Below are 16,596 nucleotides of genomic sequence, written 5' to 3'. Positions count from 1 at the left end.
AGAAGTGCAGATGGCTGTGGTGTCGGTCTGGAGGCAGAGTCACCAGGACTTCAGATGGGTTAGACATGTGCAAGCAAGCAGAAGGCAGAATCAGGGGTGACTGTCTGATTTGGCTTCAGACCTGGGCAGGCGGGTGTGGCGCTAAGAAAGAGGCCTGAAGCCTGGGAAGGAGGAGAATCTGGGTAGGGTGCAGACCCCAGGGGTTGTGCTTTGGTCACATTAAATTGGAGACACTTAATGCGCTTCCAAGTGGAGATGTCAGGCCTAGGGGAAGGCTAAGGGTTACAGATATAGGTGTGGGTGTCGCGGGCAAATCGATGGGACTCGAAACTGTGGACAGACGCGATTATTTAAAGAGACTGTGTTAACAGAGGGAGAGCTCAGGACCAAGTTCTGGGTTTCCAGTACTTAGAGGTTAGAGAATTGAAAAAGCAACCAGACCAAGATCGAGACCTCCAGGTGGCCAGGGAAGAGGAGACCTGAGAGAGAATGGGGACCCAGAGGCCAGCAGGCCGTGATGTCCCAGCGAAGGAAGGAAGATGCCAAGAAGGGAGTGGTCGCCATCTTGACTCTGGCTGAGAGGTGGAGGAAGATGAGCACAGAGAAGGCACTGCGCGTTTGTCAGCACGGAGGCCTCTGGTGACCTTGACCAGAGCCTTCTCTGTCCCAAGGTGGGGCCAGGAGCTCAGCCGGAGCTGGCTGTGTGGACAGTGTGCATTTAGCAGTGCATGGATGGGGAACAAGCTTGGTGGGGACCCCACAAATATTCTGACTCTGTTCTTCCCCAAGCTTAATATTCTGTAATCCACAACTACACCATCCACCAAATTTGTTCTATTTTCACCCTTTGGAAGTACTGCATAGGCATTCATTCCATTTCTGTTTTTAAAAAATGTGCTAAAGTACACATAACTCACATTGACCAGAGAATACCTCAGTGCGTGAGAAGACGCTGCTCCCCCCTTTCTGCACCATCGTGGTCCCCACTTCTCAAGTTTGTTTTGTAAAGCATGGTGAAATACCCGTAACCAAGTTTACAATTGTAGCCATTTCTAAGACTCCAGTTGGGTGGCATTAAGTACAGCCTCACTGCCGTGCCATTGTGACCACCACCCAGCTCCAGAATTTCTTCATCTTGCAAAACCAAAACTCTGTACCCTTTCATTAACTGCCATTCCCCTTCCCCGCTTCTGGCAACCACCATTCTACTTTCTGTCTCTTTGAATCTGTCCAGGTTCCTCATATCAGTGGAATCTACAGGATTTATCTTTCTGGGACTGGCTTATTTCATGTCCTTCCTTTTCAAGGCTGGACAGCACCCCACTGTGTGTGCGCACCGTGGTTCGCTTGTGCACTCCTCCCTTGATGGGCCCTTGGTTTGCTCCCACCTTTTGCTTTCGTGAAGAATGCTGCTGTGCACGTGGGTGGGGATTCCCTTTTCTTTTTAAACCCAGCGCACTTGTCTCTGTCGCTGCACTTGACCTGGAGTGCAGATGGAAAGCCTGCAGGGACACCGTGATACTGTCTGGGACGCACTAAGGTCTGACTGTGTGTCCTCTACGCCTGCAGTTCTTGGTGAATTCATATTAATAGCAGCTGATATTTAGTGAGAGCCTTCGGTTATCGGAGTTTATGCCTAACGAGAGGAACAGACAACGATTAATAAGAAGCGTTACTCAGTTTCTACAGAGATGTCAACATCCAAATCGACCTACTGGGCAGGTGATGTTACCTGCCGCGGCCGTCAGCAGGACATCCCTCATGACTTACGATCGTGAGAAGAGACAGGAATTGCACTTACAAGGACTGGTGACCCCAGACCTGCGTTTTCTCTGTGTGTCCATGTGTCTGAGACGCCTGTAGGGGGCAGGAGCTAAGGGAGCACGCGTGGTCTGGCCTGGAGTAACACTGCACTGAGCCGCGCCCCCCTCGGCTTGTGTCCATCCTTACTGGGAAACTGGGAACTCGTTTGGGAAAATAAAAATGGATAAAGGGTAGGTATGTACTGAGTATCCACTTAGTCAAGGGAAATGACTTGCCAGTTGTCAGGAAGGAAAACGCTATGGGTAGGTGCGATGACTCGTAAAGAAGGGACATTGGGTAATAATATTAAAACTTTAAAAACAGGAGCTGCCGTTTGCCTAAGGGTGTGCGGCCAGTAAGTGGTAGGACATGGCTTCCAACCCAAGCAGTCTGTGTTCTTAAGCCAAGTCCCCTGTAATACCTTCCGGGGTGGCTGTTTAACGAAAGGAATATAAGGGAACCCAGGTCCCCAACAAAAAGTTGTGCTTGAATGTGAGTTCTGCAGACACCTTGTGCTGCAGGGCACGCCTGGACGTGTGCTCACTGAGTATGCTCATCCGGGCTCTATGAAGGGCTTTCCCATCCCCAGGGAGTCATAAGAACTCAACTGTGGGACTGCAGAGCTGATGGGCCAGGCACTTTCTCCCTTGTGGACCACTGTGGACGTTCTCGTCCCCCATCCGGAACGGTTTGAGAATGCAGATGAGGGACAAGAGGAAGGAGGGCAAAGGACCTCCCAACTGTGGCCACACGTCTCACCCTGGCTGTGACCCCCAGCCCCTGGAGCTCCCGCTGGGAACAGCACTCAGACCCAACACAGGAGTGGGCGTCCCCGGCAGAGCTCCCACCCAGGGCCTTCCATATACACGAGGACTCGCCCCGCCCTTCCCGGCCTCTAGAACTGGGTTCCCTCTTCTTACCTATGGTCCTGTCCCCATCGGGGTCCACCTCCTGGGCCATGCTCAGCGCCTCTGTGGTGGCGATGTCCACGTTACAGGGGACCACCACCAGGTTGATCGTCTCCTGCCTCCGGATGTACTTCCTGATGAGTGCCTTGATCTGATGCCAGGGAATCACAAAGGAAGAGCTCATCTCTGATCACCCAACGACACAGCCACATGTGTGTGACACCCAGACCACGGCCCAGCTGTCCCACTTCTGGGCCCTGGCTTGTCCTCTTCCTCGGGAGTGTGCGCCCACCTGCCCTCCTGGGTCCTCTGTTGACGTCCTGCGTATCCTGCACAGCTCATCACCAGTGTTTCTTCCTTCCCGAAGACCTCCGGACCCCCGAGACCCCCTTCCTCTCCAGATCTCTCCCGTGGTGCTCCTGAGACTGCCTTCGATGAGAGTGGTGTGTGTGTGCTGTGTCCTCCCCAGAAGGACACCTCTGGGGCGTCCCTGTCATGATCCCGGACGTCCCCACGCAGAGCCCAGCACCAGCCCGCGGCAGGTGCTCAGTGCCAGCCCCCGTGACAGCTGACGTCAGTAATGTCTCCACCCTTGTTTATGCGGAAAACCAATGACTTTTTCTGCAGTTTGTTCTCGGGAGGCGTCTAGCTCATTAGAATTAGGGAGATGTCATAAGATTTCTTAGACGTTGCAGGCACAAAGGAGACGTGGGCCAGATATGCCTTTAACTCCCTGCGTGGAGAATGCAAACCAATAACCGTGGAGCAGGCTGGCACCTTGGGGTGTGTTTCCTAATATTTGGTATAACTCACACTTAGTGCTGCCCAGCTGACATCCCGTCTAATGTCAAGTTGTGCACAGAAAATAGTAGGCACAGCCACAAAATAGAAAATTTCCATCACATGAGCACACGCTAGCTTCACACAGACAGTTACATCCTGGTTTTGACCAACTTACACGCTCACCTCCCCACTGGACGCTTCCTCATTATAAGCGCTGCTTTCAAGGGGGAAGAAGGAAGCACGTCCCTACAGTGACCTGTTTGGGGGAGCAGGACACATGGCATTTAACGAGGGGAAAAACTGACAAAACGCCTCGGCTGCAAGAGGCTCGGTAGAGAGAAAGCGGAAGGGAGTGGACCTGCAAGGCGGGCACAGGGTCGAGGTCCAGCCCTGCTCTGGGCATTCAGTTGAGCACCGCCTTTCTCGGCCCCATTCACACCCTCTTCCTCTGGTCCACTGGGACACATTCTCCTTCAGCTCCTCCCATCCGGCACCACTCAGTGCCCCAGGGCTCAGTGCCCTGCTCACCCCAAACCTGGCTAAGCCTCCGGGTCACCCCTCTGAACAGAGGGAAGTTGCTGTCCCCTGATTCTGTGACCATCACCTTCTGGGAGCACCTCATAGATGACAGCTTCCTCCCGGTTTCCTTGTCCTATGACCCTGTGCTTGGCTCAAGAGCCCCCGGCCTCTTTCAGGAATCCCTCATCAGGAGGCAAGGTCTGCTTCAAGGTGAGCCTGTTCTCGTCTCGGTCCATGGTGCTGGCCTTTCTGCCTCAGACCAGAGATCACAGCCTGAGTTCCAACTCACTCACATAGTAATGTTTTTTTAATTCTTCCTAAAATTAGCAGATCTCATGTAACAACCAAACTTCCGGCACGTTTTGAGTATCAGGATAGCAGTAAGACAGGGCTGACGTTCCCACACGACAACATTCAGTGAGGTGTCAGCTGTCCCCTGAAACAACTTTGCCTATTTCCATGACCTGCCAGGCCCTTCTCAGAACCTGAGTGTGGGCCCCCAGTCCTAGAAGGTCCGACCCCAGTCTCCTCCACAGCCGCTCAGAGGGAGGGCTGCGGAGGTGCACCAGTGCACGCGGGGCTGCCGGCAGAGGCCGCAGAAGCCACCCCAACGTGGCACGGCCCATTCCCAAGTTCCAGAAAGGCTCACCTGCCGCCCGATGTCCTGGGGCTGATTTCCCACGGCCACCCTGGCGATGCCGGGAAGATCGATGAGGGTCAGATCTGGAACCTCAGGGGCGGTGACCTCCAGACTAATGAGCTCGTGGCTAATGCCAACTCCACTCCCAGCGACGGCGTCCTGGGCTGCGGAGACCAGAGAGGAGACACCCAGTGTCCAGACGGACCGCCCGGCCCGGCAAAAGCACTTTGCATCTGTGGCCATTGAGCCCTTCTCCCGTATTCGGGAACAGCCCTGAGGGGCAGGGAAGCAGCGTAAGGCGCAGGCCGGATTTAGTGCCTGATTCTCTACAGACAGAGCTCGGGGCAGGCTAGAGCCAGGGCTGCTCCTCTGTAAACTTTGCCTGCTTCAATCCTCGTTCATCGTCGCTGCTTAAGGTACGACTTTTGTAACCTTTCACTGAGGAGTCACGCACGCACAGGACAGTCCCCACCGTCTAAGCAGGTGCTCGGTGAGTTTCACAGGCGGGACTCACAGGTGTAACCAACACACGGCTCAAGTCACAGAGCACGGGCAGCCCTCCAAGGCGCTCTCTCCCTGTCGGGCATCAGCCTCCAGCAAGGATGACCCCTGGCCTGGGCCCTTTTGCCCACTTTGCACTTTATCCGTGGCTGGGCCGAGTGAATTTGCTGAGAGGCGACCACCTCTGACCTACGAGAACAGCAGTTTCACGTGGTCTCGCCTAATCACAAATGGAATCATGAACCACAGGACCCCTTGGTCTGGCTTCCCGCTCCCCACGAGGCCTGCGTGGTCCCCGTCCTGCTGCTGGTAGCTGAGGTTGCTTCCTTTTCACTGCTGCCTGTTCGTCCACCCAGTGCCATGATCAAGTCAACTGTGGACGGACACTGGGGGGTCTACAGTGGGGCCTATGAACATCCTAGAACCTGACTCTTGGCACACGTGTCGGCTGCCCATGTGCTCAGGAGTGGACTTCTGGGGCGACATGGGGTGTGCACGCCTCCAGCCTTACTGGAAAAGTGTGCCAGTTTTCCAAAGTGGCCACACCAACTCAGACTTCCACCAGCAGGGCAGCGGAGTTCCGAGACGCTATTCTAAAGATGCCTTAGCTGTGTTTGCTCATGACTCATCTTTCCACGTTCATCCAAGCACACGCCCATGGTGTGTGGGAGCCCACCGCCCTCCGGGCTCTGCCCGCAGAGCTCGTGGGGCTGCAGAGCCCAGGGCTGACTTCAGTGGCGCAGCGGGCCGTGCGGGGCACGCGGCCGCCCAGGACAGGCGCGGCGGGCGGAGCTGGGGGGCAGAGCTTTTATAAACTTGACGCTAGGAAATTTGCCAGTTAGGGCCGCAGGCAGCCTCTGTACTGGGGGTGGGGGTGAATGCTAGAACTGGGGCAGCGTCTCTCCACCTGGGAGGGATCCCCTGGTAAGCCAGCCGAGGCCACGCGGTTCCTGGGGAGCTACGCCCAGGGAGTGCCGTGAAAACCCCTGTCTCACGTGCCGAGTTTATGGCTGAGTAGGGCGCAAAGCCCGTCTGCCTGGAACAGAGGCCCTGTCTGCAGGGATTCCTGCGAGCATCAAGGCTAATTTTGCCTGCCTGGCTGAGCCCAGCTTGGGAGCGGGGCAGGGAGAAGCCTCTGGGAAGGACAGGCAGACTCAGGGACCTGAGGGGCAGGGCTGCGGGAGGGTGACCCCCAGGGCTCCTCTAAGCAGGTTTGGAAGCGGAATCCAGGAGCAACGGAGGCTTTTGAGCATTCTGCGCCTGCCCGAGGCTAATCCCCAGGGCTGGTGAGTTTTGTCCAAAGGCCAGGGTTGGCTGTGCTTCTACTAATGACCCTTCGGCTGAGGGGAGGGAGAGGGGGCTACGGGGGCTGGGGCTGGGGCTGGGACAGTGTTGGGGGAAGTCGCCTGGGGGCAGAGCCACTGCCACAGGCAATCAGCCACTCCAGATCAGAGCAGTGCCAGGGTGGCTGGGGCCAGCGGGGACCCTGCGGGGGACACTTCCCAGAGGAAAAGCAGGCAGGTAAGCTGAGACCAAAAGAAAGAGGAAGAATCAGACAGACAACCAGGAGGGACGGCGTGCAGGCAGGGGCGAGGGGAGGGGACCAGCACAGGCTCCTGTGAAGCTGCAGGGGCCCCGAGGAGGATGGCCACGGGCAGAAGGAGCCGCCCCTGCAGCCTCCCTGGGCCCTACCTTTCCGGATTTCCCTCTCCACCTGGGAGGGGTCCTGCAGCTGGAGCTCCGTGTTCCGGTACCTGAGTGTCCCCCTCCACGTGCACTCATGCAGCTGTTTCTTCAGTTGCAGCACCAGCGGACACCTGGTGACGATTCCTGGGAGAGAGTTTCCCAAACATAAAAGAAGCGTTCACAGGTGCCCTCTGCTCTTATCCCCAGGACCTGCCCCGTGTCCCCGCAGGCTTGGTCTGAAATTTCTGTCCCCCTCTAGGGCCCAGTCCAGGCCACCACACTTACCCCCAGGCCCTAGAAACGCCTCGGGCGTTGTCCGGGACAGGCGGGATGGCAGCCAGAGGTCTGCCCGACCCTGTCCAGCCCTCCCAGGCCCCTCTCAGGCCGGGGGTGGGGGTAGGCAGGGGGGGGAGCAGGATGTGCACATCGGGGCCCAAGGGTGAGGTTTGTGGGGGCGCCTGGCAGGGAGGGATCAAGTTCCCAGGGAAGCTGGAACTGCCCTGAGCTGCCTGGGGTGGGCTCCTGTGGTGGAGCCCCTAGTACCTGCACACAGCAGGGCTGTCCTATGACCTGGGCACTTGTCCAGGGTCCCCTGCCTGCCCCACGTCTCTGCCGTGGCCTCCAGACTCTCTGCCCTGTGGCTTCTCTCCCCAGAAGGCTGAACCCAGGGCGGAGAGGAGGAGCCGCTGTGCCCTCTCTGAGTTCTCATCCATCAGGAGCCCGGCTGGTGGGGATCTCACGGGACGTCCCGGAGCAGAAGACCAGCTGTCTGTGGTCAAGGGAGCACAGGCCAGGGCCCCTGGCGGCGCGGCTGTTCCTGGGGCTGCGCAGGGTCTGGGCCGTCCCCAGCACCCCCACACCCTCCTGTGTGCCCGGGAGGCCGAACCCTGGCCCCTGTTTCTGGTTGGGTGTGGGGGATGGGCACTGCTGGCAGGAGATGGGAGTGAGGAAGGGAACAGGCTGGCGGAACCTCGACCCTCTTCCCGGCTGCCACCTCTTTCTTCTTTTTTTCCCTGTATAATTATTTGATTACATCAGAAATGCAAAACAGCTTTTGAACTCTACACACAGTTAATTTTTTTTAAAAGAAAACTTTGGGTCTTATCACTCTGTGATCTAAACTTCTTCAGAAAGACTTCGTGTGCGAGAAACTCACAAATTCATGACATCAGACAAGAAATACACTTACACAGACCACTAGAAGGAAACTAACACAGGCCCAGCGATGCCTACTGACACGGGGAGAGGACCCAGGTACTAAGGGCTGCGTGGGACACCCAGGCCCCCTCCCCGTCCACTGCAGACCCCGCCGTGCAGGGCCTGTGGGAGCCACCCTCCGGGGGTCCCTCCCAGAGACCAGCCCGTGAAACCCCTGGTCCCAAGGAAGCTTTGTGGCTTGCAGGCGGCCGGCCTCTGGCTGCAGAGCGAGGCTGGCACAACGGTGCTTACCGCTGCCTCGGGGAAGGGCGACCCCCGACAGCGCCTCCAGCACGGAGCTCTTGCCCGAGCTCTGGTCCCCGATGACGGCGATGGCGGGCAGGGCCAGGTCCTGCTCCACGCCCAGGGCCCGCAGGGAGTCAACAAGGTCGATGCAGGGCCGAACCTTCTCCTCGTACGGGCTGAACAGGCTGTTTTCGGGCCCCTGGGGGAGGCAGAACAGACTTCACAGTCGTGGCCTCTGACAGGGCTCCCACCACCGTTGGGAATCTCTGGCCGAACTGATGCAGCTACAGGTGATGGGTTACAGACAGGAGGGTGAGGGGTGGACGGAGACGTGCCCGGGGGAGGGCCCGGTGCTCTGTTCCTGTGGAGACTTGGCTTCTGCTGCTGCGGGGGGGCGTTTGGCTGGGGCTGGAGGACGAGGTGCCCGACTGAGGAGGGAGAAGTTGCCGAGAGGTGGTGCTCCCTGCCGGAGGGAGGAGAGTCGGGGGACCCGGGACGGCCGAGCTGGGCTGGGCTGGGCTGGGCTGGGCTGGGCTGGCCATGGTGACAGTGGCAGTCATAGCTAGAGGAACACCTCCCAGGAAGGAGGCCCCCTCACAAGGAATGGAGCCCCCAGACCCGTGACTGGGAAGGCCACTGCTGCCCAGAGACTGTCCCTCGCGCTTGGTGGAAGTGCCCCGGAGAGAGCCGTGCTGCCGGGGGGACCACACGTGCAGACCTGGCTGCCCTGGAGGGGGCTCCCCCGTGGCCGCTCTCCGGTCCTCCTCGGCCTGGTGGCCGGGAGTGCCCTTCCTGCCCATCCCTCCACCCGACCTGCCTTTGTGCTCTGCTGTTCTCTGTTTCCTCCTGGCTGCTGCTCACTCAAAAAGATAGGCTTGAAATCCTTGGCGAAGAAAACAGGCTCCTTCCCCCCAGACTGCCAGTTTGGGGTGCTCATCATCTGTCCTGCTCCTGCGCCCACTGGCGGTGGCTGCTGCAGGAAGGAAGCCATTTCTTTTTTGGGATGGTGTCGGGGAGAACTGGAACTGTGCGTCAGGCGCCGCTGGGACCGGTAGGGCATAGGCATCCACTGTCGCCCCGTCAAGCTGCTGCTAAGCTCCTCCAATCTTCTTCGCAAACTCTGCAAACACACAAGATGAGAATGTGACCCAAACATCCCAAAGCAGACCTCCCCGGGCCTTCATCCCTCCAGGCCTGCCCCCCACCAGCCCCGCACAGCGCGCCCTCCCGCGCATGGACGCAGGGCAGACCAGTTGCCCAGCACAGCCCCGACCGCGGGAGGGGCTGGCTCAAACAGGCTCAGAGCACAAGAGGGGTCCCTGCCGGCCCCCTGTGGACAAGGGGCCTCCACGATTCCATGGGGAAGTCTGAATGTTCCTCTGTGACTTCTGATGAGCCAGTGTCACCTGAGGTTCAGGACGGGACAGGAGACTGTGGGCATGGAGACATGACAGGTAGTCTCTCCCGGGACCCTTGGGCGCCAGCCCCTGCCCTGCCACCACCCAGGCTGACCCCCAGGCCAGCTCAGGCTGCTGGGGCGTCTGGGGGAAGCGGTTGCTGGAGTCTTGCTTCCCCACGGGGCTGTCATCAGAGAGCCGGCCTGTGAGAAGTCGCTGGCAGCACCAAGTGCCGGCCTCGCCCGGCGCCCCTCTGAGATGCTCATCTCAGCTTCACAACAACCGGGTGTGCTTGCTCCTAATCTGCATTTTCCAGGTCAAGGAGCAGAAGTGGGGGGTCCGGTTCCTGGCCTGAGTCAGGACTCAGCCAAGCTGGTGACTCTGGGTCCTGAGCCCTTGCCCGCTGCCCCCCACCTCCGGGAGCAGAGCGGATGCGGGAGGGTGATTGTGTCCGCCCTCCTCCTAATGCCCGTCCACCTGGGATCGTGCATGTGACCTTATTTGGGAAAAGCGTATTTGCACATGTTTCCAAAGAAGGTCTGGAGATGCAAGTGGGCCTGAAATGCAAGAAGAGACGGTGGGGGTGGGGAGGGATTTGAGACACAGAGACCCACAACCAGAGGGCGACGTGAAGACGGAGGCAGAGATGGAAGGATGCTGCCTCAGCCAGGGGACCCGGGGGCGCAGGAGCCCCAGCGCCGGGAGCCAGGCCTGGAGCGGATTCTCCCTCAGGGCCTCCAGGAGGAACTAACTTTGCCAGCGTCTTGGACGTCTTGGAGCATCTGGCTTCCAGACCCGTGAGAGAATAAAAGTCTTGTTTCAGCGTCCAAGTTTGGAGAGTTTGTTATGCCAGCCCCAGGGCACTAACCAGTTGGGCGACTGGCATCTGGAGGGGGCCCCTCCCCAGTAGCTGCACTCTGGGGGGTCCACTTGTACCCCATGTCCAGCTGCGGCCCCTCAGCCCTCCGTCCCCGCCCGACAGTGGCCTCTCTCCACCTAGTAGGCCTCTTTTCCTTCTAAACCCCGGGTCTCAGCATGACTACCCTTTCTAGAAACCTCTGAGACCTTTCCTGCAGGACAAAGTTCTTAAGATGTGGCCCCAATCTCCTTTTCCATATTTGATAGAATCCCTTCTCTGAATGCTGGGCCCAGCATTCTGCCTTTCCTCAGACTGGACGAGCATGTTCACAACTTTGTGTGTGCCACTGGCTTTTGTGGAAAATGGGAGTGGCTCATTCATTCATTCATTCATTCCACAAAGATGTCTGGAGGACTGTTAAGGGCTGAATTGTGTCCCCGAGTTCATACGCTGGAGTCCGAACCCCTGCGACCTCCAGTGTGACTGTGTTGGAGATTTGGCCTTTAAAGAGGTGAATAAGGTAAAACGAGGTCTCTTGGGTCGGCCCTAAGCCAACCTGACCGACGTCTTTATGAAAAGAGTGAAGACACAAAGGAAAGACCTGTGAGGACACAGGGAGGAGACGGCCGTCTACACGCCGAGGAGAGCGAGCTCAGAGCAGCCGAGCCTGCTGGCACCTTGGCCTTGGACTCTGGCCCCCAGACTGTGAGAAGATAAATTTCTGTTGTCTAAGCTGCCCCCTGGTGGTGCTTTGTTAGGGCAACCTGAGCAAACCCAAACAAGGACCTGCTACGTGCAGGCTCCTCCTGCCAGGCGGGTGTGCTGGTGACCAAGCCAGATAAAGCCCCTGCTTCAGGTCCGGACATTCTGTCCCGGAGACCCCCAAACAAATAATCTAACCCCAGGTGCTGAGGGAGGGTCTGGAAGAAAGGGGGTGGGTCATGGTTCCTGGGTCCGGTGTTGTTTCCCCTAACCCGTGTTTGAGGAGTGCCTGTGAACGGGAACTGAGTGGCAGAGGAGCACAAACTTGAGGACGTGGGGAGGAGCCTTCCTGGTGGAGGAAATGCAAGTGCAAAGGTCCTGAGCTCAGGGAGCTGGGCGGAGCACCCCCTGCCCCTGGGGGCTGGGAAGGCCTAGCCCAGGGGCAGCTCCCTTCTTAGGGGCAGCCCTGGCAATGCCTGGCATTGCTTGGGTTTGGGCTGGAAGGAGGCAGGAGAGGCCTTCCACCTGCCCTCTTCCACGTGGTCAGCCCCACGGCCCGGGGACCCTAAGTGAAGGGGCGGTGCCAGTTCAGCCCTGCTCCCGGGGGAGCCCTGCCAAAGGTGCTGTGCGGAAGGAGTGCCTTTACCTCTGTGTTCACATCCTAAGCCAGTACCTGCATCTCCCTCCGTCCCCAGACTTCTGGGTAAAATTACTGATTTTATGAAACACCTAGCCCTTCGGCCAGTGTCCAGAGAAAATATGAAAGAAAAATTCTCCACTTTTTTTAAATGAATAAAATTGCACTCCAGAACATGTCTAGTGATTTATTTCATCCCCTGAATACAAGGAAATTATATTCAGATTATGTTAACCTCCTGAATGTAAACACAGGGGAGAGAACTCTGCAGAGGGCCAGGCTGGAGGAGGCTGCTCTCCTGGGGAACCGGGCGCTCCCACTGGGTAAAGACGGAAAGAGACTGTCCGTCCCTTGCACCCTCGGCCTTGGCAGTGAGAAGGCCCAGGACAGACTGCAGGCAGGGGTCACAGCTGCCTCTGGCATCGCTCTGCTCCTTGACACTCATCCCCAGAGCCTCAGCAAAGTTTATTCTGGTTTTATGGTTTGACTGTGGCACTGTTTAAAACAGCTTAGAGCGGGGCGTGCAAGAGCTGTCTTGGGACATCTGTAGGTGCTCTGCCTTTTCTGGGGGGAGGGGGTGGGAGCTGGAGGGTCCGGTGGGTGGGGCAGGGATGCATGGGGAGAGGTCGCAGCTGAAGAGGTGGGGGCTCCACAGAGAGGCCTGTGGGGGGTGCCGTGTGGACGAACATCCACACTGGGGCTGCCGAGCGGCAGGCCGCGGCAGCTGGATCACAGCAAGTGAGGAGCCCAGAACTGTCCCTGACAGGACAAAGATAGAGGCTGCAGGAGAAGACACCACGCGCCAGGGAGGACACACACGGGCCGGAGAGAGATGGCTGGTCCCCCACGAGTGTCTCTGAGGTCGCTCATGGGGAGGGGGTTTCTTTCCTTCCTTCCCTCTCACCCAAAGCTTCTACATCTGAGAGGGGCCCTGCCTGCCCCACTCCCCACCTAGATCCGAGCAGGGGCAACGGGCTGCAGTCCACGTACAAGAGGCTGAGCCAGCAGCCCAGAGGAGGAAGCAGCCCGGGTGGGCAAAGGGTGACCTGGCAGAGAGGACCACACAGGGAGTGGGAGGAGGAGAGGAGAGGAGGGCTCCCTGCTGCTGCTGGACGGAGGGACAGCAAAGGGGGAGGAGAGAGTCGTTCTGCCTCATCCCTGGGCCTCAGGCAGCAACCTCCGTCACTTACAAGGACCTGTGCTGACCTCTGTCCCAGCAAAGGACGGTTTACTGTGCAAGGCTATAGTCAGCCACAGCCAGAGGGGAGAGACACAGGGCGGAGCTGGGGGTACAGCTGGACCTGACGACAAGGCACAGAGCCCAGAGCTGTCCGCCTACCAGGGCCCCACGCACACATCACAGGCTCGGCAGCGCAGCCTGAGCTCAACTCCCGCCTCCCCCCAAACTGGACCCTCCGCTTGTTTCTGTCCACTGTCCAGTCCACCCTAGAGTAGCCAGAGGAGCGACGTCACCCCACAGGGACAGCCGTGCTGCGGGCCCACAGGGAGAGTGCCCCCTCTGCTGAAGAGACCTCCACATTGTGCTGAGATTCCTCACATCACAGATAAGCCCCTGAGCGACCCACAGGTGGAAAAAGGGAATTAGCCGAGACTATAAAGCGAAGTTCCCAAACTGGGTGCCCTGGGGAACCTCAGCAACCTCGCAGGTGCACTGTGGGGTCGTCAGAATTTCCCAGGATGCACGGAGATGTCGGCTGGCCGCCACACAACCTGCTGTTTTTGAGTTCTTTGGACGTGACTCATTAATCACAGAACTCTTTGGTGTGTCTTTTGGCCGGAGCACCATGAACGAAGTACCAGGACCCTCAGGGTAGCCGGGATGGAGGACATGCGGGGACACCTGCCATGAGAGCAAAGGGGAAGCAGGGAGACTGTGATGTAGCAGGAGGAGGGGAATGAGCTGAGAGCCAGACACAGGCTGAGGAGGGAGTGGGGGCAGGAGTGGGGACAGGATTGGGGACAGATGGACAGACAGGTGGACAGACAGGCTGGGACAGACAGGGCGGGGAAAGAGGCCAGGGGGATGCGCAGGAGGGAAGCCTGGGCGCGGCGGACATGCCCGCCTCTCCTCCGTGCTCTGCCTGGGCCCCGTGGAGCATTGTGTGCTCTCTGATCTCGTGGGCGTTGTCCCTGCTTCCATGTACCACGGGAAGGGAACTTCAAGCTAAGCAACGGAGACGCCGTCCCGCGGCTAGAAGTCTGAGGACCCAGCTGGAACCGAGCAGAGCCCCGCAGGGCCCCCCAGGTGCAAAGGCCCCTCCGTGTCCCCTGCCTCTCGTCTGCAGAAAAGCTGGAGCCCTCCAGATTCGCAGCGTCGTAAAAGAGCAGGCTGGAGCAATTAATGACGAGGACAGCGGACTCACAGGCTCAGGGTCTGACGCGCGTTCCCGAGACGTCGCACAGACACCACGACTGCCGGCGGGGCCCGAGCTCCCTGCGTGGGGCCCAGGCGGCAGCCGCCACGCAAGCCCCCCGCCTCGAGCCGGCCGACCCGATGGCCAGCACAGCTCCAAGGCCTGGCTCTCCGAGCGCGGGATCAACACTACGGCTCGTGAGAATCTGCACCTTTGGGGGCCTCAGAGGAGCGGTAGCTGGCTCTCCCTGCGCACGCACGTGGGCAAGTGCGCTGTCAGCAGAGAGGTGCGCAGACGCATTTCATCGTCTTCCGCCTGAGGACAGGGCGCCCTCTGTCGGCATGAAGAGGTCACAGAGACGCGCCTTCTCCCCTAACTCCGTAGAGGAGGGACGATGTCGATGGCGGGGACTGCCAGCAGCCCCTTCCTGTGTGTCCGTTTCTGCCCCCCCCCCCGGAAGGGCCTAATTAGAGGAGCGAGGGCGCTGGGCAACATGGAAACCGGCACCGGACCTGCGCGCTCCTGACTGCACGCGGCGTCTTGCCTCGCCTGGGGGTTTATTCCCACGTGAAACCAGGTGAGGGTGGAGAAGGGAGCAGTTGGAGAACCACTCGCTCTCTACCGCCCGCAGCCCCTTCGCAGTCCTGCGGGCCGACCGCGGGCCGGGTAGCACCAGGAGAGCGGGGCAGCCAGTCCGCACACCGTGGAGGAGATGCGGACCCCAGCCTCCTGCCTCCGCGCTTCACTGAGATCCCCCCCACCCCCCACCCTTTTCTCTCTAAAAGCCGTCCTGGCCGAGCAGAATCTTCGGAGATGGCTTCTGGACCTGAGTCATTGCCAGCCTTTCTGATTAAAGCACCTTTCCTCTCTACTGACACCTGCCTCTTGATTATTGGCTTTTGAGTGGTGAGCAGAGGAGCCTGAGGTTGGTAACACAGTGAATAATGTGTTAGTTTGATAAAGAGGAAACAGGACGGCTGGTCAGATTTTGAAATCTCAAGGCAAAGTTCTCCCATCAGTGATGAGTGGAGCTCAGAAATGCAGTCTTGAAAACCAGCCCCTCCCCCGTGGCTCTCTTCCCATGGGCTGTTTTTGCTTTTGTGTTTCCAGCTTTCCACAGGCTTCAGTAAAGCCCCAGAAGGGTCACAGGGCTGAGGGGCTTGAATCCCACGCCCTGCGACCAGCTCCTGGCCCCCGGGCCTGGCCTCCTGGCCCCGTGCTGGCCCCGGGTTCTGCGGAGACGTCCCATGGCTGAGCAGGCACATGCCCACATCGGGGGAAGTCCTGCGAGTCATTTAAAACTTCTGCTCTGACCTGGCATCTCGTGCGGAATCTGTGTGATGTGCCACTCAGACCTGTGGGGATGTTTCCTCTCCCTCCATGCTAAATAGGAAATTAACTTCTCCTAAAAGCACAATAAAAGTCTGGTTCACTGAGATTCCATACAGTGTCCAGGAAAGAGAAAGAAAGATGTCATCACTCTTAGATCCAAGTCTAAACCTTCCCTCCGCCTTGGCTCAGCCCCTGGTTCTGCGTGAATGTCAGGGGAGATACACAGATGTCTGATTTTCTTGCAAAATCTGCCAGAATGGGTCATGGGTCACAGCTGACCGCGTGGCCTGGAGCATTTGTTCCTGCTAGCGGCTTGATTTCCGCATCCTGAGGTATTTTCCCCAAATAGTGCCAAGGATGGCCGGCAATGACCAGAAGCTGGAAGAGGCAGAGACAGATTCTACGCAGGGTCTCAGGAGGAACCAGCCCTGCCTTGATCTCAGACTTCCAGCCCCCAAAGCTGGGAGAGAGAACATTTCGGATGACTGAGCCCTCCGGCCTGGGGTGCTTTGCCGGACAGCCCTGGACCCTGACACATCATGGTTCATACCTAATCTGTGTCCCCGAGTGCCTTTCTGTGCTGGGAAGCCTTGGCATCGGTATCTGTCCCCGAGTAAAACTCTGCAGGCACAGTCGTGTACCAGTGCCCGTGACAGCAGGGACTGGCAAATGCTGGAAACCAGCCGCCCTGTCCCCTCGGGGAGCCGGAGTCCAGCATGCCTCGGGGAGGGCCACCAGTGCCACAAGTGAGAGGGCTCCTGAAGCCCTGAGACCAGGCCTTGCGGCTCCAGTGCTGACACGGATTCCGGGGTGATTTTCCCACATCACCAAGCGGTGAGCTCAGCTCTGACACCGTCTAGCAGGCGTCAGAGGCCACAGGGCCCCCTGATGGGGCTCAGCCCTGCTTGCCTGCTCCCCTCCCAACCCGCCCACTTCACATGCTAAATTCTCCAGCAGGTCCAGGTTGTCACCTGTGCTTCTGACCCACTGGCTACAGATCCATCAGAGGTT

General features: G+C 58.7%; 1 protein-coding gene across 1 annotated transcript in view; it reads right to left on the bottom strand.

Moving 5' to 3' along the window:
* The window catches only part of LOC140698709 (interferon-induced GTP-binding protein Mx2-like), a 32,364-nt gene that overhangs the window by 14,649 nt on the left and 1,119 nt on the right, over window positions 1-16,596 (bottom strand). Inside the window, exons 2-6 of the mRNA XM_072969437.1 lie at window positions 9,101-9,403; window positions 8,290-8,482; window positions 6,847-6,984; window positions 4,663-4,817; window positions 2,724-2,862 (exon numbers count right to left, since the gene is read on the bottom strand). Of these exons, the coding sequence (XP_072825538.1) occupies window positions 2,724-2,862; window positions 4,663-4,817; window positions 6,847-6,984; window positions 8,290-8,482; window positions 9,101-9,349 (874 nt within the window). The 5' untranslated portion in view covers window positions 9,350-9,403. The remainder of the gene's footprint in view (window positions 1-2,723; window positions 2,863-4,662; window positions 4,818-6,846; window positions 6,985-8,289; window positions 8,483-9,100; window positions 9,404-16,596) is intronic.

This window comes from Vicugna pacos, chromosome 1 (genome assembly GCF_048564905.1).
Source record: "Vicugna pacos chromosome 1, VicPac4, whole genome shotgun sequence".
Classification (NCBI taxonomy): Eukaryota; Metazoa; Chordata; class Mammalia; order Artiodactyla; family Camelidae; genus Vicugna; species Vicugna pacos.
Note: the sequence above shows the minus strand (reverse complement) of the source record. Positions and strands in the feature narration are given on the sequence as shown.